Here is a 23,280-nt window from a genome sequence, read left to right on the forward strand (position 1 = left end):
AGTCTACCCTCCATTTACTTCTGAATGACTAGCACTGTGCTTCAAGCCCCTCCACCTGAGTCAGCCAGCTGTGTTGGGGCTACAAGCACTGTACAGCCGATTCACCTGTCCTTTACCCCTCTACCGTGGACCATCTAAACATGAAACAGTCCAACCTCTGCCCCTGCCGTGTTGACAGACCAAATAAGACTGAAAGGGCTTCTGTCTAGGGCTAAACGGCAGCATAGGACAGAATGTTTCCAAAACACTCCAGACGAGAGCTACCGTTAAGCAAAGGCAAAACAGATTCTCTGAAAAGGACAGGCAGCAAGCAGGTAAAGTAAGTGGATGTAGTAAAAAAATATATTTCAAAAGTGTTTTGAATGAAACACAATTGTCCGACTCTGCTTTCAAGACTCTGGTTTGATGCATTTTACCATAACAACACATGCCTTCGTGAGTGGTGACCTTGAAATATGTCCTTTTGTTAGATTTTATTCAAAACAACAACCGCCGCAGACGACTGCAACTCTAAACAGCCACCCACGCAACACACACACACACACACACACACACACACACACACACACACACACACACACACACACACACACACACACACACACACACACACACACACACACACACACACACACACACACGTCATGATTTGCGCCCTCATCTAAATGAGGCTACTTCCACAAACACGCCACAAGCCCGCTGCATCATCACGCCAGGACGCCGTCATCGCCCTCTAAGATAAAACGATGGATCAACCGGAGGGGAGGAAAGTCTGTTTACCGCAAGCCCAAGTACACTGGACCTATTTCCCTTGCATACTTCTAGATGAGTAAACAATAAAACAGACCGCTGGCACCAGTTTAGCGTCCTGGATGTTTGTAGGCTGTTTTAGACTCGCTGTGTAGTGCTGCAGGGTGGGTTCACCCGCACCCACCCGCAATTGCTAATAACCCATCCGCAACTGCCCGATTAGATGTGTGATGAAGTCAATATCTGAGGACCGCACCCGACCCTAAATGTTCCGTACAGTTCCCTTTTCTCTCTTGAACATTTATTGAACAATGACATTTATCTTTGAACTTATTGATTTCATATTTAGGCCTATTGAACAGTAGCCTCAAGTTTAGCTGAAACTAAACAAAATGTGAAACAATAAAATAGACCTCTTGTAGGCAGACCGCCTGTGTTGGCTAATAGCCTATACCGGCATATGAATATATATTTTTTTTAAAGGCCTAGAAAAAAATATATACAACAAATTTTTGAAAATCAAAGTACCCGCTGTCCAGCTATGAGGCTATAATTGCCTACTTTGTCTTCCTTTCTTTTGCAGCACAGAGTAGTGTCCACTGTGTCAGGTTTCAGTGGACTCGCGCACAGTTAGGCCCTAAACGTTTAGGCTTATGCACTAACAGCAGATAAACACAATGAAAAACCTGTAGCCTATAGACATGAATTGCACAAGAATACGTCCCCCCCCCCCCCCATTGTTTTCTCTTTATTCAACCCGCCCTTCATCCACACAATATTTCATGACCCTAAACCCGCCCGCCCCGGGGATATAACCACGGCGACGTCGGGTTACTCGCTCATCACTATCGCTGTGGCGTGTGTTAATGATGCATTACCGCTGGACATAAAAAGGTAAACATTTATTTTGAGACGAAAACTCACATTTAGAACATCTTAGATCCAGCCCCACTTTAGAGCTAACTGGGTTTACCGTGGAGAAAAAAATAAATACATCTAAAACAAAATGGCAACCATGCTGAGAAAGGAAGTAAGGATACTGATACAGGGTCAGATATTTTTTCGTCCACCCAATGTGTAAGGGTAAGCTCGGGGGTGAGGTAATCTGATCCTAGATCTGTGGTTTAGGGCAAATGCGCAGTGCAGTACAATAACTCAATAACTAAGCATCCAAAAGCTGAGGTAAAGTGGGTGAGACAGAGGCAGCCAGATGTACAAAACAGTCTGCTGATTTTCCATGATGGGGAGCCAATTCAGCGCTTTATGATGCGTCATAAAGCTAAACAACTAGAGCTTCAAAGGAGGCTAGCCATGCTGCGCTAGCACAAACAGATAGGCTATATGGGAGTTCTGTTTGATAGCCAGATTTGAAATAAATCTGTATGACCACTAATGTTTGCATTATGATTGATGTTAAAGCCTCGAGCATGAAAAAAACGGACAATGGTAGTATACTTTTAAAAGGTAGACTCAGCGAAATGACTTTACCATGAGGCGCACCGCAGATATTGTGATGAGCAAGTGATGCAAGACTTCGCTCTCACAGTCACACACAGTATCTGCGCATGTGCACGGGTTCACTTCACGCTGTTACGGTGTGCTAGGTACGGGACCAAAACAGCAGAGAAGTTTAGCTTCGCGCTTCAACGCAATTAGTTGTTGCGGAAATTCACCCACTATGCTGTTGACTTTGTGCATAAAAACAAGCCAACTGTACCCTTCACTCTAAAATAGGGCCTTTAAGCCAAGAGATAAAGTGTACGTAGACTTCTGAGATAGAGGTAAGTCTGTCTATGGTGTTTTACATGGTCTTGGTTGTCTAGTCCTGGGGTGCGTTCCAAATGGCAGCCTATTCCTTATTTAAAGCACTACATTTGAGCAAAGCCTTAGTGGGCCCTAGTCAAAAGTAGTGCACTATATACGGAATAGGGTGCCATTTGGAACGCAGTCCTGGTTCCCTTCCCAGGGGTCGACAAGGTGATATGAGGGGCCTGGTTACAGTTACAGTAGCTAGGGCCTTTGGCCAAGAATAATGGAAAGTATTAACAGTGGAATGACTGGGCACACACACACACACACACACAGACTTCACCTTCAGTGCCCTCTCTCCTATTTGTTCATCGTCATCAAATTAACAATCTTCGTCATCAAATTAGCAGGAACAATAACTTAAAACAACAAACTCCCTTTGGAACAGGGATGTCACACAGCAGAGGAGAACATAAACTGACGTCCACTAGTAACACAAGGCCCTGCACACAGCTCCCAGTTCCCACTTCCTAAACTGGGGCTTGCGTCATCGATCGCAAACACCGAGCCAAATGTGCTTTTCACACATCTTGACCGGGTCAGGGACAGACGCACATACACACAATCCAAGAACACACACACACTAAGGGCGCAGGCATGCACATACACGCACACACACACACAAACGTTTTCTACATTAGATCAGGTATGTCCAACCTTTGCCAACATCGTGGAATGCCAGTCTACGCAAATAACAGCTGGGCCTTACACTAACCGACCGTGTTGGCATTTAAAAAGGCGAGGGATTCACAATTCACTCATTCAGTCACGCCAGTCAGATATCCTCTGGCCCTCACAAAAATTCCCCTTCAACTCAAACCAGCCAAAAACACATAGAAACCCTCCAAGCACACACACACATGGCTCCAATAAGGGCTTTTTCAGTCTAGTCTCGTTTGTCTCTGACGTCAAAACCCAGACTGACCCACATAAGTAGAACACCCTACTTAAACGTCCTTTGAGGAGGTTGACTCTTGTCCACAATCCCTGTGTGTGTGTCGGTGTGTCCCTACGTGTGTGTGTTTGTGTATCCCTACATGCGAGTGTGTGTGTGGGTGTGTGTGTATTTCTTGGACGGGCTCGGGAGTGATGGCGTCACGGCGTTCGCAGGGGAAGGAAGCGGGGGAGAGTCTGTTTGGAGAGCAAGCCAGCTCTTATTAATTACCAAGCAAAACATTCCTGGCTTGGAAAACGGTCAGTGAGAGAAGAACCCGGCAGTTATGAAGTCAACAGTCACAGTCGAAGCCCTGAGCTCTCTCTCTCTCTCTCACTCTCTCAGCAACAATTTCCAAGGACGAGACGCGAACAGACAGAACTAGACAGGACGTCAGGACTGATAAATTGAAGAGGGGCAAAGTTGAGTGGAGCTAGCACACACACACACACACACACACACACACACACACACACACACACACACACACACACACACACACACACACACACACACACACACACACACACACACACACACACACACACACACACACACACTCTACGACAGAGACAATAGGAGAGTGTAGTAAAAATTGACAAAGGATGAGATCCTCTAAAGCCGGCCATTGATCATAGGGGATGTTTTCTATAGCACTGACTCATCAGTTTTATTTGCCAGGTTTAAATAGACACACATCCAAGACACACAAGCATACTGCAGAACACAGAGACATGGACACTGATGCCTGGTAGATCAAAGTCCATAAAAAGTGCTTACATGTGAACCATAAGGATGTACACAAGGATCAAACTAGGGTAATCTGATCTAGGCTCTGTGGTTACTGGTTAGGGGCATCTTCTACCTACTCTTCTCCAGAGGGCCCAATGGCTGAGATCCATTGAGGATGTCTAGCAGCCACACAAAATGAAGGGGGAAAGTGAGTGGATTAGCTCCTCTGTACAAGTTAAATGGGTGTGGGGGGCTGAGGGTGTTGGTGGGCTCCACAGCTGTGTACCCAATGCCACCCTGCAACCCCTAATAAGAGGGAGTGAAGTGGGCAGCGAGAGATGTGTCCAAACCCCTCCATTGGATCATAATTACAGCCCTGTGTGTGTCCGTACATGTATATGTGCGTGCCTGTGTGTGCATCCACTGCCCACACACACTTGCCACAAAGCAGGTGGGGGGGATGATGATGGGGTGGTGGCGAGACCCAGCTGACATCTGCAGAGAGAGAGTCTGGGAGGGAGGCTAGCTAGCCTGTCACTGAGGTAGTCACGACAACGCTCACACAGCGGAGAGCTGGGCTGTAATCAAGCAGAGGGGGGAGGGGTCAACGCCCCCTGAGCATGCTGGGCAGGGAGCCAAGGGCTTTAAATACCAGCGTCTCCCAGGAGGGAATAAATTGTCCAAAAACTATACATTTGGGGTCAGAGAGCACCGGGAAACTGCACCGAATAATCAATGTTTAATGAGTCATCATGCTGTGTCAATACACTGGTACATCAGGACCTCTATATTAGATCACATTATCATTCCAACCCGCAACCCTGCATCTGTCATATAATATAACATGTCATGTTTATACGTACAGACATTAGTAAATTGGAATCGTAACACAAAGCAGCTCAAAACAAGACGGCCCACGTAGAGGAGCTGAGAGGCGCTTTAGAAGACTTAACTTGTGCGTCACAAAGCATTGAGGTCTTTTCCCGTGGCTCTGTGAATGTTTGTCGAGTGATTTGGATCTCAAATGCTATCGAGCAGGGAACCGCACACCACAGATTACAGTCTTATCACTGTGTGTGAGTGTGTGTGTGTGTGAGAGAGAGTGAGTGAGAATGTGTATATGCGTGCGTGCGGTCAACTGGAATGAGGTAACTAATCCAGTGGGTTTGAAAGTCTAAAGACCGGTCTTTGTCGAGATAGCAGCAACAAGAGTTTTTAACTGTAGTCTTTGGCCATTCACTGTGATTTCAGACGGAGTTAAGGGCAGGTTTGCTGAGGCACGTTCAAAAACTCTGCTCAAACAATATCAGTGACCACATAAAAAAAACATGTGAGGGCAACAATCTCTACTCTATAACTACAACCCTTCCACGTCATAATCATCACCGTCATCACCGTCATCACCGTCCCGTATGTCTGGTGGGTGTGTTCAGTGAGTGAGTGTCTGTCTGTGTGTCTGTGTGTGTCTGTTTGTCGGTACTATAAGTCAGTCTACTTAGGCTGCCTGTCCTGTCTGGCATTATGTCCCCTTGTCTCTTCTCCAGCCCAGTCTGAAGCGGTCCTATTGTGTGAGGGCATTGCGAGGGGCAGCATGACTCTAATTTGAGTTGTGAATGCGCCTCATTGATGACCTCTCGCAGTCTATTTAAGCAGTTGCAGCACCTGTTTGCCTTTCCAGGGCAGTAAAGAGTTAAGAGGTCAAACTCTCTAACCCCAATGTTGTCAGTCCGGGCCTTTGTCTCTCTTGTCTGCGAGTGTGTGTGTGTGTGTGCGTGTGTGTGGATGCGTGTGTACGAGCAAGCAAGTGTATGCATGTGCGTACGTGCATGTGTCCTGAATTAGACTGACCGAATGAATTGGGTTTTAATTGGGTTTGGGTTTTAATGAGCATGTTCTACCCAAGCATGTTCTACTGTCAATCATGATTCCACTCAAAGCTGCCCACCAACTAATCAACCAACCCCCACCTCCTGTCATCCATGGCCTCATTCACTCCTAACAAGCCATGATATACACATCATACTAATAGGGGATCTTCATTCATTAACTTTGTAAAAAGCCTCAATGAGAGGCTCAATGGGAAGCGCAATGAAAGGCTCAATCAAGGCACAATCTAGGCCCAATGCCATCTGGGCAATGCTAAGGCTCCCTCTTTGCTTCTGACCTTCTATAAGGACTGGGACCTACCAGTGGATGGGATAGGCCTATTGTATGCTGACCAGTTTGTCAGCTACTAAGTTTACTAAAACCAATTCAAGTCTTCTTCTCCTGTCTAGGTTTTGATGTACTGCAGTTCAATTCATCTGGTCTGAACTGACTCAAGTGGGATTGAATAATAGACAACTTAAACATGTTCTACAGTAGGGGAGAGTGGGGTAAATTGAGCCATTTATTTTTACAATCAGCATCACTCTGTCAATTTTTTATATTTTTTATTTCACCTTTATTTATCCAGGTAGGCAAGTTGAGAACACGTTCTCATTTACAATTGCGACCTGGCCAAGATAAAGCAAAGCAGTTCGACACATACAACAACACAGAGTTACACATGGAGTAAAACAAACATACAGTCAATAATACAGTAGAAAAATAAGTCTATATACAATGTGAGCAAGTGAGGTGAGATAAGGGAGGTGAAGGCAAAAAAAAGGCCATGGTGGCGAAGTAAATACAATATAGCAAGTAAAACACTGGAATGGTTGATTTGCAGTGGAAGAATGTGCAAAGTAGAGATATAAATAATGGGGTGCAAAGGAGCAAAATAAATAAATAAATACATACAGTAGGGAAAGAGGTAGTTGTTCGGGCTAAATTACAGATCGGCTATGTACAGTAATCTATGAGCTGCTCTGACAGCTGGTGCTAAAGCTAGTGAGGGAGATAAGTGTTTCCAGTTTCAGAGATGTTTGTAGTTCGTTCCAGTCATTGGCAGCAGAGAACTGGAAGGAGAGGCGGCCAAAGGAAGAATTGGTTTTGGGGGTGACCAGAGAGATATACCTGCTGGAGCACGTGCTACAGGTGGGTGCTGCTATGGTGACCAGCGAGCTGAGATAAGGGGGGACTTTACCTAGCAGGGTCTTGTAGATGACCTGGAGCCAGTGGGTTTGGCGACGAGTATGAAGCGAGGGCCAGCCAACGAGAGCGTACAGGTCGCAGTGGTGGGTAGTATATGGGGCTTTGGTGACAAAACGGATGGCACTGTGATAGACTGCATCCCATTTATTGAGTAGGGTATTGGAGGCTATTTTGTAAATGACATCACCGAAGTCGAGGATTGGTAGGATGGTCAGTTTTACAAGGGTATGTCAAGGGAAATATAGTTTTCTTTCTAACAAAGATATATGCAGTACCAGTCAAAAGTTTGGACACATCTACTCATTCAACAGGTTTTTCTTTATTTTGACTATTTTCTACATTGTCGAATAATAGTGAAGACATCAAAACTATGAAATAACACATATGGAATCATGTAGTAACCAAAAAAAGTGTTAAACAAATCAAAATATATTTTATATTTGAGATTCTTCAAACGAGCCACCCTTTGCCTTGATGACAACTTTGCACAGTGGCTTTGCACAAAGCAAACATTTTGACTATATTAGCACACAGCTACAAGGATGCTCTTTCATGCTAGGTTTAGGACCTCATATTGAAGCTTATAGAGACCCCAACTAATGCATATAACAATCTGTTTAAAAAAAAAACGTATTACACTTTTTCCATGTGGTTTGATCCTTTACAGACTCCATGAAATGATGACTTCTTCCTACATTTTTGGTCAAATTATACATTTTGTGTATGGTTTCCTAGAAAGAAGGCTCAACTTACCCCATTCTCCGCCACAGTGCATGTTCCTGCCTACACATCCTTCCTCCACGAACCAACAAGGATCCATCAAACCCAAACAAGCGTGACCAGATAGGACAACTCTTCTTCCTCGTCAGAAACACGCACGCATGCACACTCGCGTAAAGTTGTTTATGTCTGTGAAATGCAAGCTGTACACGGACCGATTCCTGGAAACGTTCACCCGAGACACTTTTTTTGGCTTCATTACCATGGGAACATGGTGACCAAGCCTTTCAAGGGAATGACATTGTCCGTTCCGTTTCAAAGCTAAGCCACCAGAAAGTAACTGCCTCAGACAGTACTTGACACAATTGGGTACCACTTTATATAAAGGTAGCCTTTATTAAGGTGTTGTAAAGACTTTGGAATGGCACTAACATGCCTCACTGAACCAATCAAGGACCTGACAAATTAATCCCACAACCATTCTCAATAGAAGACTGTGATCTTTTTAAATTGACTATATTCAGGACCAGCGTCCAGGGGGTACTTGTACTTGTACATCAAGCTGCCTCATGCTACAGAAACAGGAGACAGGCTCCAGACCTATGGGCCGTTCTGGCTCGGACAAGTCACCCTTTCATCTCATATTGCGCAAATGAACAGCAAACCTGGTTTCAAAAAACAGATAAAGCAACACCTTGTGGCACAACGCCTCTCCCCTATTTGACCTAGATAGTTTGTGTGTATGCATTGATATGTAGGCTACGGGTGCCATTTAAAAAATGTATGTAGTTCTGTCCCTGTGCTGTTCTTGTCTATTAATGTTCTGTGTTATGTCATGTTTCATGTGGACCCCAGGAAGAGTAGCTGCTGCTTTTGCAACAGCTAATGGGGATCCTAATAAAATACTAAATTACTATTCTAAAGGACAGGATCACTACAGAGTTTACAGTTAACCTTTCTTAGCGAGACCTCTACCCCCCTCTTTTCTGAATAAATAAACAGGCACTGCTCCCTCTTTCTCTGCTTCCCTCTCAGTCGATAAATCTTAGCAGGCGTTTTCACTCCCTAATCCTCTAAATCACACTCCCAATCAGACAATGATTCAGCTGAGTCAGCTAGGGAGGACATGGACCGACAAGCATGAAAACATGCACACATACACAAGCACACAGACACTTAAGGGGAAAACACACACACACACACACACACACACACACACACACACACACACACACACACACACACACACACACACACACAGAGAGAGAGAGAGACCGGCTATGCAGTGACCCTGGCTATGCAGTAATTAAGACTAACAGTCTATTAGCTCCATTTGAGGAGGCTGACAGGACGGATGTAAGAAGATGATGATGTTACCGCTCCTAAGTTACAATCCATTTGTTTTCCTCAAGCTAACGGAATGAACCACAGCTAAGTCGAAAGGGATAGTTCACTCCAAAATCAACATTTGACAAACGTGCCCAGACCTTAAAAGGTGGGTATATTGAGATGAGTCCATGTCCCAGCCATATGTATATCGAGCTATATGTTTCAATCGTAAATGAATGGGAAAGATGGGGACTGTCTAATGTAATCATTTTAGTCAGTGCCTGCGTATTGTACCCATTCATTTCCAATTCTCTTTCCAGTCTGTATCAAATGTCCTTCCAAGCGTCTATCACAGATACCGAGATCTCTATCAATGCTTTAATCCGTGACCTTGTGAAAGAAATCTAAGCCAAACACTTGGCAGCGTAGCGAAATACATCAATCTTTACCGCGAACAAATCAGGACATCCATAAGCTGACTAATGGAAATATTTACCCTGACAAACTACCCCCAGAGCCAACAAACATCCAAGCACATCAACTGCTAATGTCCTCAAAAGTTGTTTACCGATTGAGCTTTGGGCAGCTTTGTAGCGGCGGGCGAAATAAATGTACCACTGCTGTGACGCTAATTGCTGCACGGTAGGTGGGCGAGAGCGAGAGCAAAAAGGCATAACTTTTTCCTTTTGACGTTATTGTAAGACTCAATTTGGCTTGATTTCTCTGTAGGAAGCCTGACTGAAAAGCATAAGTGTGAGTGGTCCCCTGTAGCTCCCGTCTGTTCAGAAAGCTAGTGTGCATTCTTTTTTTGAGATGAAGGGTTGACTATGAATTGGACTATGAATTTTAGCTATTGGAGGTAATGATTTCTAGTCCTAACCAATCTCGGGCATTTGTTTTGTGACAAGTAGCCTACATTTGGGACTGGGAGCATTTTTTACGTAACATTCACTGTTGAAATGTTATAAGATTGATTTAAAAAAAGGATTAAATGTGGCATGGATGCATTTCATTCTCAAGACCTCCATCATGGCCTACTTGCAGAAACAGTTCAGGTGTAAGACATGAAGATAATATCTACCACTTGGCTGTCAAAGACATTAGGGACTGGGTGAAGATGCGCACGCGCACACACACACACACACACACACACACACACACACACACACAAATGCTATGGTTCGCTGGCCCCTGCTGTGAAGGCAGGCAGTGGCACTAACAAGCTCCTATACATGCCCTCCTATCAGGAGAGGGGTCCAGGACACGGCAACGACTCCAGCCAACCAGGGACTTGGGATTGCAGTGGCGATGTCCATTTTACCCATCAGCCTCTGGGATACTGTGGGATTACAGTCGCTTGAAAGGAATGGAACTGTAATCGGGAATGCAAGGACTTTTCTAGGAAGGATAGGGAATCATAGTGCTAGCAGTATGACATTATCGCTAACATCCCACCCATCTCCACCCAGCACAGCCAGAAGAGGACTGGCCACCCCACATAGCCTGGTTCCTCTCTAGGTTTCTTCCTAGGTTTTGGCCTTTCTAGGGAGTTTTTCCTAGCCACCGTGCTTCTACACCTGCATTGCTTGCTGTTTGGGGTTTTAGGCTGGGTGTCTGTACAGCACTTCGAGATATTAGCTGATGTACGAAGGGCTATATAAAATAAACTTGATTTGATTTGATTTGATCCCGTAGAGCAAACACAAACTGATGAAGTTAATGAAACACTTGAACTAAATTGTACTGTTTTATTTAAAAAGCACACATACACATGGGGCAATCATGAAACTGGATAGCATATGGGGTATTTGGGGATACTGACAAATACATACATATTTTTATTTATTTATTTTTTACAAATGTATATTTTGTAGAACGTGAGTCGAAGGAGCCAAAAACTCTATGTGAACAATAATTTACCCCCAAGTAACACTGTTCTCTTCCATGATCCACCTGGTACAGTGTTAGTATGGATATCACTCTGTATCCAAGTCTCCCCACTGGAGAGTAGAGCTCCCGACTATATCCTGGCCTTTGGGGAATGTAATACTATTAAATATATCATTTTTTGACATCCCTGAAATGGTCTTAAATGATCAACTGTGTAATCCTATCATCTACTCTCGGAATGGATAAAGGCCGATGGTTGCCATAGAAACGGCAATGATGGTAACAGATCCAGGCAACATAGACAGTAGCTATCTATAGCCCGTCTGTCTGTGGTGTGGGTTGACCTAATGTTGCTGTCCAAATGCACCTACAGTTGAAGTCGGAAGTTTACATACACCTTTGCCAAATACATTTAAACTCAGTTTTTCACAATTCCTGACATTTAATCCTAGTAAAAATTCCCTGTCTTAGGTCAGTTAGGATCACCACTTTATTTTAAGAATGTGAAATGTCAGAATAATAGTAGAGAGAATGATTTATTTCAGCTTTTATTTCTTTCATCACATTCCCAGTGGGTCAGAAGTTTAAATACACTCAATTAGTTTTTGGTAGCATTGCCGTTAAATTGTTTAACTTGGGTCAAACGTTTTGGATAGCCTTCCACAAGCTTCCCACAATAAGTTGGGTGAATTTTGGCCCATTCCTCCTGACAGAGCTGGTGTAACTGAGTCAGGTTTGTAGGCCTCCTTTCTGGCACACGCTTTTTCAGTTCTGCGCACAAATTTTCTATAGGATTGAGGTCAGGGCTTTGTGATGGCCACTCCAATATCTTGACTTTGTTGTCTTTAAACCATTTTGCCAGAACTTTGGAAGTATGCTTGGGGTCATTGTCCATTTGGAATACCCATTTGCGACCAAGCTTTAACTTCCCGACTGATGTCTTGAGATGTTGCTTCAATATATCTACATAATTTTCCTTCTACATGATGGCATCTATTTTGTGAAGTGCACCAGTCCCTCCTGCAGCAAAGCACCCCCCACAACATGATGCTGCCATCCCCCGTGTTTCACGGTCAAGCCTCACCCTTTTTCCTCCAAACATAACGATGGTCATTATGGCCAAAGAGTTCTATTTTTGTTTCATCAGACCAGAGGACATTTCTCCAAAAAGTACAATCTTTGTCCCCATGTGCAGTTGCAACCCGTAGTCAGGCTTTTTATGGCGGTTTTGGAGCAGTGGCTTCTTCCTTGCTGAGCGGCCTTTCAGGTTATGTCAATATAGGACTCGTTTTACTGTGGATATAGATACTTTTGTACCTGTTTCCTTCAGCATCTACACAAGATCCTTTGTTGTTCTGGGATTGATTTGCACTTTTCGCACCAAAGTACGTTCATCTCTAGGAGACAGAAGGCGTCTCCTTCCTGAGTGGTATGACGGCTGCGTGGTCCCATGGTGTTTATACTTGCGTACTATTGTTTGTACAGATGAACATGGTACCTTCAGGTGTTTGGAAATTGCTTCCAAGGATGAACCAGACTTGTGGAGGTCTACAAAAAAAAATCTGGGGTCTTGGCTGATTTCCCCATGATGTCAAGCAAAGAGTTACGGAGTTTGAAGGTAGGCCTTGAAATACATCCACAGGTACACCTCCAATTGACTCCAATTATCTCAATTAGCCTATCAGAAGCTTCTAAACCTGGAATTTTCCAAGCTGTTTAAAGGCAAAGTCAACTTAGTCTATGTGAACTTCTGACCCACTGGAATTGTGATACAGTGAAATAATCTGTCTGTAAACAATTGTTGGAAAAATGACTTGTCTCATGCACAAAGTAGATATCCTAACTGACTTGCCAAACCTATAGTTTGCTGACAAGAAATTTGTGGAGTGGTTCAAAAACGAGTTTTAATGACTCCAACCTAAGTGTATGTAAACTTCCGACTTCAACTGTACATATTGGTTTGAAGCATATGAGAGTAGCATGTCATGTGTGTGTATGTGTGTTCATACGTATGTTTGTGTGTGCGTGACTCTGACTGCGGCCCAAACGGTACCCTTTTCCCTATATAGTGTACTACTTTTGACCAGGGCCCAAACCTGCACAGGCGCACGCACGCACGCAAAAGTAAACATGCACCAACGGCACACGCACACACAGACTGTCTCAGAGTCCATTACAGTTGTTAACTTAACATCACACTAGCAGAGTGCAGAGAAACATTCTCACAATTATGCTTCTATTTGGTTTAATGGCCACTCTGCCAGACCCATCTGCTGCTAGAGAGGCCAGATGATGTTCTTTACAGCTGATATGGGGCCTGTGGGCAGGTGAATACGTCAAAGATTCCACTCCAAGCTCTGGGGCTCAATACCTCCTTTTACTGCTGCTTATTCTCTGCATCTTCCTCTCCCCCTCGCCCTCTTTTTCTCTCTCTCTCCTTTTCTCTCTCTCTGTGTAAATCGACATTTATGACAGCATCTGCAAAAATCTCTCTCGCTCTTTCCCTCCCCCTCTCGTCCTCCCTTTTTCTGTCAGTCGCTCTATAGACTAGAGAGCATCTGCTTAAATCCCTCCATCTCTTTCCCTCTCTCGACGGAGAGATTAAAAAGCAGGAAAAGCCACAGAGGGTAGCTGAATAGCAGGCAACTAATCCCCCTCCCCTCTACCTCGCTCTCTCTCCCTCCCTCCACAGGTTAAACTGGAGACCAACAGCTACCAGCGAGGCTTATAAAAACACCAACGATTCTCTCAATCCCATTAAGTCTGGGGAACACACTCCCATTTCACTTTCAAAACACCCATCACCACGTGATTTTAAATTGACTGGGTAGTAAAGGCGAAGATAGAACAGGGGACCAAATGGAGTCAGTAGCCTACACTCCATAACAAGTAGCTTGACGTCGACACCGTGTCAAAATAGAAGAGAAGACCAAGCATTGGTTCGGGTTGACTCTGAGCCAATAGAATGATCAATGTGACATTTGTTGTTGAATAATGGTTGTATTATGCTACAGTGTACGCCAAGTTTTGTTTCGTTCACGTGGGCAGCGTGATAACATTTTCTCACCGCCCCAACTGAAGGTCGAAACACTGGATGACTGTGACAAAGCTAACACACACCACACGCGCGCACGATGAAAGCCCGACACAGGAAAGGGTAGCGAGGCTATTTCCCAGAAGATGCCTCGATGACAATACCCAGCCCCGTGCTTGACTCTAAAGGGTTTAGATACAAGTACAGTCCTCTAGCAACGGTGGGGAGAAGCTTAACCAGGACAATACAGCAGCAGTAGAGCAGTGCTACAAACCAAGCCTTGGGGATTCAGCCTCACTGGAGCCATGGGTCACCTTGTGTGTATGTGTGTGATTGTGACACAGGAAAGGGGACAATGGATATGGAGAGGGTAACAAAGCTCAGGTAGAGGGAGAGATGAGGGAGACGAGATGAGGGAGACGAGATGAGAGAGAATAAGAAAGACGAGAGATGTGATGTAGAAAGTGTGTGAGAGAAAAAGCAAAGAAGAGAGATGTGTGATAGAAAGTGGGTGATAGAGAAAGGGAAGGAAACGAAAATAGGGATGTCCCCGAATAAAAATAATATTGGTCGACCGGAAGTCGTCTGTTTAATAAAATCAACTATATGCATTGAGCTTGTCTGATGTTAAGCTCCCTGTGTGATGAAATAAAACACAAATGACTCAAGAGGGACCCAGAGATCAAGATAACCAGAAGAAAAAAAAGAAAAACAACCTGATCATCCTCCTGCCGCTCCTGCTGGCTTTGGCAGATTCTGCCATCACTCTCCTGAAGTTGCCAGTAATAGTAATAGTAACATGAGGAGTCTGAAACCTTGTGGAATGGCAATGTGGAATGGCAATTTATCTTCCCATTTCTACCGATCTGCGTGCCAGTTATGGTTTTCATATGCACATTTTCGTGGAATATTTTATAACAACGTCTTCATATCTCAAAATTATTGTGCTGTGGTTAATCAAAATTCTATCCAAATCTAAATGAAAATGATACAAACCTAAAAAGTTACTTCTATTACCTTTGCCAACTATGTAAAAATAGCCTACGAAAAGGCAACAAATAAAAACATTGCAGCCTGCAGGTAGAAAATACCATTAGAAAAATAAATATCCTATAAAAATCACATTGGCAACATTGTCTGCAATAAACTTGAAAAATTGTATCAACTATCAACTTGGGTCCAGCCTGAAGCTCTTCTAGCAAACTTGCATAAAATATTCTGGGCCCTCAGAGTTTCCCATGCCAATGAGCTCAGGACATACACAGCTGTCGGCTATTTGTGCAAGAGATATGAGATCATCAGGTATTTTATGACGTTTCCACTAGACCAGAGCATGACATTTTTCAAATACATTGAGGATCTATTGTCATTCTGTTGGCTTGTTGTTTGAGATGAAGAAAACATTACTTGGAGAGGCTCCACATCTCATTACTGGTGGTGTGTTAAGTCAATCAGAAATACTATCAGATCCCCATATGGGCATATTTATATGCCTACATTTGCGTGCAGGCCAGGTAGCCTATAGTCCTACTTCTATAAGTAATCATGTACGTGTCCTTACTCAACATTGACATGAGCACTACAAACAAAAGACAATGACTGAATTGACAATACTCGTAAATGGATTGACATAAACCAAAAACGTTTCTCACAAGTGTAGCATAGGTTGGGCAAACAACGTGTCCACTCTGACGATGATAACGGTAAAAGACTGGAATAATAATATATTGAATGTATTAAATGAAATTACCGTAACCAAACAAACATTGTAGATTAGAAATTATATGAATTAACGGTAAATGTACTACTGGGCTACCAAGTGGCGCAACGGTCTAAGGCGCTGCATCTCAGTGCAAGTGGCATCACCACAGTCACTGGTTCGATTCCAGGCTGTATCACATCCGGCCGGGATTGGGAGTCCCATAGGGCGGCGCACAATTGTCCCAGCGTCGTCCGGGTTTCGCGTGCCAATTCTTTTTACATCTTGGTCGACCAACAGCCTATCGACCAAACAATCAACTAAACAGGGGTAGCCTTAAAAGAAAAGCAGAGAAAGACAGGGAGAAAATGAGAAATGAGCGAGAAGAGACAAGACAGACAGACAGAGAGAACAAGAACGAAAACAAAAGAACAGAGAGGCAACAATGGCAAAATGGAAGCTCCAAATGAACTCATCAAGCCAAAGGGCCCATCCCTCCTGTCCAAAAGACTCTTTGAAGATGTGGCTGAGCCCGACTGTAATTACACTGCCAATGGCTACGGGTTGGGGCCAACATTTCTCAGAATGAGGACATGTTTATACATTTGTCTTCTCATATTCTATTCATTTCAATCCCAAAGCAACGGATTCAGCCTGTGTGTGTGTCTGTGTGGGGTGTGTCTGTGTGTCTGTGTGGGGTGTGTGTGTGTCTGTGTGTTTACTTGTTCAGTTCCCAGCTCCCCTATAAACTCTTCTCAGTAATTCATTAGGGAAAGTTGGCAGTTAAAATTCACCATGGTGCACAAATAATGAAATTGGGCATGGTATGACACATTTAATATTACAAGGAAATCAGATGGCTACTCAAAGTGGACTGTGATTTAAGGTAAAGTAAAATAACAACTTGGTTGGCTGCTTGATGGTCTTTAGTCAATACAAGAGTGCTGAATTATAAATGTGAATGATGTGATGTTTGTATTGGGGTTGATAATAAAGTCATTTTTAAATGAAAGTCTGACAGGAAAGGCTGCGGGAGTGAAAGGGACACCTGTAATGGAAAAAAGACAGACCACAGCTACTGTAGGATGAATGGGCAGAGTAGGGAAACGCTACATACAGACCACAGCTACTGTAGGATGAATGGGGAAGCTGCCAATGACTGGAACGAATTGCAAAAATCACTGAAGCTGGAGTCTTATATCTCCCTCTCTAACTTTAAGCATCAGCTGTCAGAGCAGCTTACTGATCACTGTACCTGTACACAGCCAATCTGTAACTAGCACACCCAACTACCTCATCCCCATATTATTTATCCTCTTGCTCTTTTGCACCCCAGTATCTCTACTTGCACATCATCATCTGCACATCTATCACTCCAGTGTTAATGCTAAATTGTAATTATTTCACCTCTATGGCCTATTTATTTCCTACCTCCTTACTCTTCTACATTTGCACACACTGTACATAGATTTTTCTATTGTGTTATTGACTGTACGTTTGTTTATGTGTAACTCTGTGTTGTTGTTTTTGTCGCATTGCTTTGCTTTATCTTGGCCAGGTCGCAGTTGTAAATGAGAACTTGTTCTCAACTGCCTACCTGGTTAAATAAGGGTGAAATAAAAAAATAAAACACTACCAAAAAGCAGCGAGAAAGACAGACAACCTATTTTGAGTAATGAGGGGGGGTAATTTGGTTCTTACACTTCTGAACACGCTTAACAACACCTTGTGATGTTCACAATATCGCTATTCTCATCTCACCCTGACAGTAAACAATAATATTTTTCAAGTTTGTGCTGTAAACTGACAACAGCCATGAAAGAGACTGACTTCCATTTCAATACGATCCTCTCTCTCTGCCTCTCGCTGTCGCTCTCTGTCTACCATTGTCTCCTTATCTCTGTCTCGTTCTCTCTCTCTCTCTCTCTCTCCTCATGTCTGTTTCTATTATTGTTTGCCTCTCTGGAGCGGCAGCATCTCAGCGAGATGTGAAATGAACTCCCGGCGTCATGGAAACAGACTGGGGGATCTAACAATGGCAAGCCATCGAGTTAAAGAGCCTTTAAAGGAAGTTGAACAAAGTATTTACAGAAACTTGATGTGGAGGGAGACACATCATGATCAGGCAACTTGAGGCCACGGAACTACTTTCCAGACATTAACACCCCCCTCCCCCCCACCATGGGCCTCATTGGACAAAGTAGTCCCTTGAGGTAACTGTATAAAAATACTGTATGCCTACAATACACTCCTTTTTAATTTGTTCAGTAACATTGCACCAATGGAACACATAACACTTGTTTCACAAGTGGTGGCTAGTTATCAGCACAGGGCTGATTGGCAATGCCCAGGGGAGTCGTATTCTACGCCAGGCTGGGACAAGACCGCAATCAGGCAAATGCAGCAGCTTGCCGAGAGGGAGGCTAAATCCCAATTCAGACGGCAGATAAAGGAGTGGCTGATTAACTCAACGTAGACAGCAGATGGGGCACAGAGAGCAGCGTTTGACACACCGAATGGGAGCCAGCTGAAATCCCCTTGCTAATTTCAGGGGATGTTAGTTCAAATGAAGACAGGGTCATGTTCATTAGGGCATACCGTAGCGGGAATGCATTGGTTCTGTTGGCTCTGAAGGTTGGACCGTAGCGCTTCCAACAGAAGTTATGAGGTTTGATTCCCACATGGGCCACATATTTACTGAATGTGTGAACTGTAAATCACTTTGCATAAATGACTGCTAATGATGAATTGTCAGAAGACAAGCTAACACATGTGGATGATGTTTGATCACACAGCCCTACCCACAACACTGACGGAGTGAGTGATTGTGAACGCGCGCGTGTGTGCGTGCGTGCGTGTGTGTGTGTGCCACTAAAGCAGAAAGACAGATGACCTCTCAAAGGGTCAGCAGAGAATTTGATCAACGTTACAATTGCCTTTTGATAGGCACAGACGTTTTCTATATCACCGTTTTGGGAATATCACATCATCAACTAACATAACATACACAAAAACAAATGAGCTTCTATCATCCACTTCTATAGAGTACATTCCCTGTGATGGCTAGCAGCCATCCATATTCAAATTCCAACAGATATAGTCCACGACCTGAAATAACCTTCTCTGCCAGAGAGTGAGAAGGCTCTCGGTGATAAAGGGGGTAGAAATAGACAGTTGTTACACCTTTGGGCTTTACTCACATCTACTCACACAGATGGTCCTGAATACGAGCGTATGTCCCAAAACCAGAAAAAGGAATTGGATTCTATTTTTTGTTGTTGCAATGAATGCCATCCACAACCTTAGCATTAGTGAGGATTATAAGCTTTTCCGTCAGACCAGCGCTATAATCCCTTCAGTTATTGCCGAAGCTGGAAAGCAGAGAAATTTCAAGCACGGCAAAACGTATTTAAAAATAAATAAATAAATCCCCGAAAGGGATAGAGAAAACTGCATCTGGGCTATTTTAAAACCTTCACAACGGGAAAGGAAACGGGCTGCTATGAGGTCACAAGGTGTGTTTGAATGATTCACTGCGGATGCATCACAAATGGCATCCTATTCCCTATACTGTTTGGGATGCATAGCATGTCTTTCTAAAGATGTCCATGATCCTGAATCACTGTCCAGGGTAAAGGGAACAGGTTTCTGGCGTAGTCGGAAGTTGGCCCTAGACACTGCTCTGAGGTCAGTTCATCTTATTTCCTAATGATTCAGGAAATAAGAGACAGCGTTTGATGAATTTGGCCTAAATGCCTAAGATCATACACCCACAAGTATCACATATCTGCAACATTAGCAAGTGTTGAGTAATGGTGTAAATCAGGTGTGTTGCCCTAGGTAAGAATGATGAATCATCACCCTTTTAAATGCCAACAGATCTGTAGGAACTAGATGGGAGGAGTGACATCTTGAGAGATAGTTCATTAGTCGGTCTGTGTCCTCTGAACTGAATCACTATTCCATCCTCTGACTGGAATAAACAGGCGTGGTGGCTGATAAATTACTATGGGAAATGGCAAACGCATGACGTTAACGACCTAGAATATGAGCCAAGGTCAATTTTGCATTTCCTCCCTAATGGTTAAGGTTAGGATTTGGGGTGGGTAAGCTGATCCAAGATCTGTGTCTATGGATGACAGGATCTGATTGGTATGGGGAATAAGATAGGAGTTGGGGTTCACAGAACTTTTCTTATACGTTATCCAAACATTTTTAACCCACAGTAGTAACACATGAACGTACATGCTTTCGTGAATTGAAACATGCTGTAAAAACAAGTTGTAAAATTCCACAATAATAATTTGTCACATTTCCAGTGTTACCATTTGCACTACGCTGAGGTAACATGTCACTAGAGGCCGGAGCCAGGCCAATCACTTCCCAGAAAGAGACAATGCAAAGAGAGGGGTGACCTCGCATGTCCCCATTACCCCCCACACACACGCACTTCATTAACCCAGTGGCCCTGGGGTTTTCAGACAAAACCGACTTGGCCGGAGAAGATATCTGGCCTGAGGACACTTCCTCCCCAAGCGAATACACCCCTCCCCCGGTCAGGAAGCAGCCATTCATGTTATCAGGGACATGGACGACTCCAAACTCAATACGCAGTCACGATAAGCGCAATTTCTTTGAATGAGAGAAGGAAAGAAAGCAATCTTCTCGACGTCAAGGTGAGAACTGAATGGTAGTAACAATGGGTGCCCTTCCAATGACTCCTTCACATGTGTTGACTCTGGGACAAGAAAACTTCAAGAGACAAAGAAAGCTCTCTCTTTATATTATCTCTGCCCTTACATATCATAGTACAGGCTCAATGTTAGTTGAGCCACACACACAAAGTTCAGAAGCAAGTATAAAAAATATGTTACTTCCTTACATCTTACAGTTGTGCTGCTCCGTGTCCTAATGGCCTATTAGGAATAGGTACTCCTTCATACCTTGAGTGCCTTCAGTGACACTATTTTGCACATTAGTCAGCAAGCTATTAGTGTCTGATGTAATAAATAGATCATTGAAGAGAAAACAAACAAACCTATCTTTTTAATCTCTTCCCAGACTCACAAAAAAAAGAAACGATTCAGTCACTATCTTCACTTTGACCATACTCTAGGTCAAAATGACTGTTGAAATGACTAACTGGGTGCTGATTTGAACCCACGCTGGAAGACAAAGTCTTGCTTCATGCCAAACTGAGAAACTGAGCCCTCAGTCAATGAACCTATGAACCTGTCCTTCTGTTATGAAACTGCTGATACCAAATAAAGTGTTTTGGCTGATACTCGTTATTAAATGTTGAGGGAGTTTATTGAAAGTACATGTTTTTTTTATGAGGCCCGAGTTCCATTGGGTTGTAATTCTGAGAAGACCGGAGGCTTGTAATTGTGTTGAACTAAAAAGGCAATGGAATAGGCTTATAGAAACATTTCAATTTCTGGAATAGCAGTGTTCTCAGAAAACCCATCAACACTCCAGGATTTCTAATGGACAATGTGGCATTGATGAAGGCAGGAGGAATGCAGAAATGCAATCAACATGAGTGACAACAACATAAGGTGTTATGACCACAATTTACATTGAAGACCTCACGGGCATGACAGCTATGCAGGCCTAGAACTATATTATCTCGGCAACGGTGGGGGTGGAGGACAAACGGGCACATTGACTGATCAGAGAAGAATGATCCCCCCCTTGTCACCGAGACCTACAAGCATGCAGAGATGACTGGCTGAGAATTAAGTGTAACTAAACAGATTCTTAGGGGAGGTGCTGCTCATTCCTTTGAATAAAGACGAGCATTGTGCACCAAACAGCGCTCGAGGAGGAGCAGAATTATGCTAGACCAGCAACCTAAAACAGCATTAGGCCTACAAAAATAGTTCACAAATGATAGCAACCTATTATTAAGAATGTTCATAACAGTCGCCTATAAGATTATGGTTATGGTGCAATATTACAGTTTCATCATTCTTGATTTATTGATTTTAATTCACTATACATTACTAGGCTATACGCTATAAAACGGTAGTTACAACAGCCCCATCCAGTGGTACAGCATCAAAGCTATTGATAAATAACAGTAGTCTCTAGACTCATATACTATTTAATATAAAGTTTGAGTCAATTGCCTTTAGATTGCTGAACACATAAGTAGGTGTTTATATGTTCATCGCAGATTATAAGTGATGAATTTACTTCCGGTCTATTGTTTTTCTCAGGTGTCGTCTAATAAGAAGATATTTTGTGTGTGTTCATCACACATGGCACCTATGACATATGGACATGGAATTTACTTTCAAATAGACTGACGATAAAGGCTATGGGTGGATAGGTTAGGCGGGCTTACTGTAAGACAAAACATATAATTTTTCTAAAATGTTACACCCTGCCCTTCCTATCTGCCCTTTTCTCGCACGAGAAAGTTAACTGACAGTCAAGTTGCATGTTGTTTGACAATATCTCATTAAGTCAAAATAAATATTAAACATCAAACAATGGCATTGATAGATAACTACATACTAACGTTACAATGTTAGACAAAAATGTTTGTACACTTACCTCCTCAACAGTCAGCGGCATGCATATCCTGTACTCCTTAAGCAACATCTTTGATAAGTCTCGTCTTTTTTTCTTTACAATGTAGCCTGTCTAACAAGTTATGACCGCCAACGCTTTAGCTAATAAAAACGCAGAATTTGGAAATGCATGTGGATTGCCTTGAAAACAGATGACCACTGTGAGTTGTCTTGTCACATCGGAACGAATGGAATCTTAACTAGGAATTTCTCACGAGCAGCGTTCAAAAACGAGCCTCTCCTTTTTTATTTGGGACAGGACGTGGGTAATGAAAAGCATAAAACAGGACCTAACTAGGATATGCCCTCACCGAAATACATGAGATTCGATTGAAAATCTGCCAAGCAGATGTTGCTTTCAGAAGTGGGCGGTATAACAAAACGGTGAAATTACTTAAACTGCAGCTTTCTCAAACCAAAACAAACAAAAAAACGAGGTTTATCAACAACAACAAAAAAAGCGAGGGTCAAGTCGGTCCTTGCATAGGCTGCTAGGCGAATATGTGCTGTTCCTCACGCTTCTGTGTTCCTACACATACCAGTCTCCTTTAATAAGGCTTAGCTTTATGTTGCGGTGTCCTCTATTAGGATGTGAAAAAATGTAAGCAAACGCTACGGGCTCTTCCTTTGACTGTCGTTTCTCACTCTATGCAACACGAACTACTTTGTCGCTGCCACGGAAACAGGCAGCCAACACAAACCACGCGGACAGGAAACAAGGAGCGTGAAA

At 43.4% G+C, this 23,280-nt stretch overlaps 1 protein-coding gene across 1 annotated transcript in view; it reads right to left on the minus strand.

Annotated features, from left to right (window-relative positions):
- Positions 1-23,280, minus strand: part of LOC139567517 (cytoplasmic phosphatidylinositol transfer protein 1-like) — a 73,842-nt gene extending 50,562 nt beyond the window's left edge. Inside the window, exon 1 of the mRNA XM_071388843.1 lies at positions 22,534-23,280. Within this exon, the coding sequence (XP_071244944.1) occupies positions 22,534-22,581 (48 nt within the window). The 5' untranslated portion in view covers positions 22,582-23,280. The remainder of the gene's footprint in view (positions 1-22,533) is intronic.

The sequence above is a fragment of the Salvelinus alpinus genome, chromosome 2, assembly GCF_045679555.1.
Source record: "Salvelinus alpinus chromosome 2, SLU_Salpinus.1, whole genome shotgun sequence".
Lineage (NCBI taxonomy): Eukaryota > Metazoa > Chordata > Actinopteri > Salmoniformes > Salmonidae > Salvelinus > Salvelinus alpinus.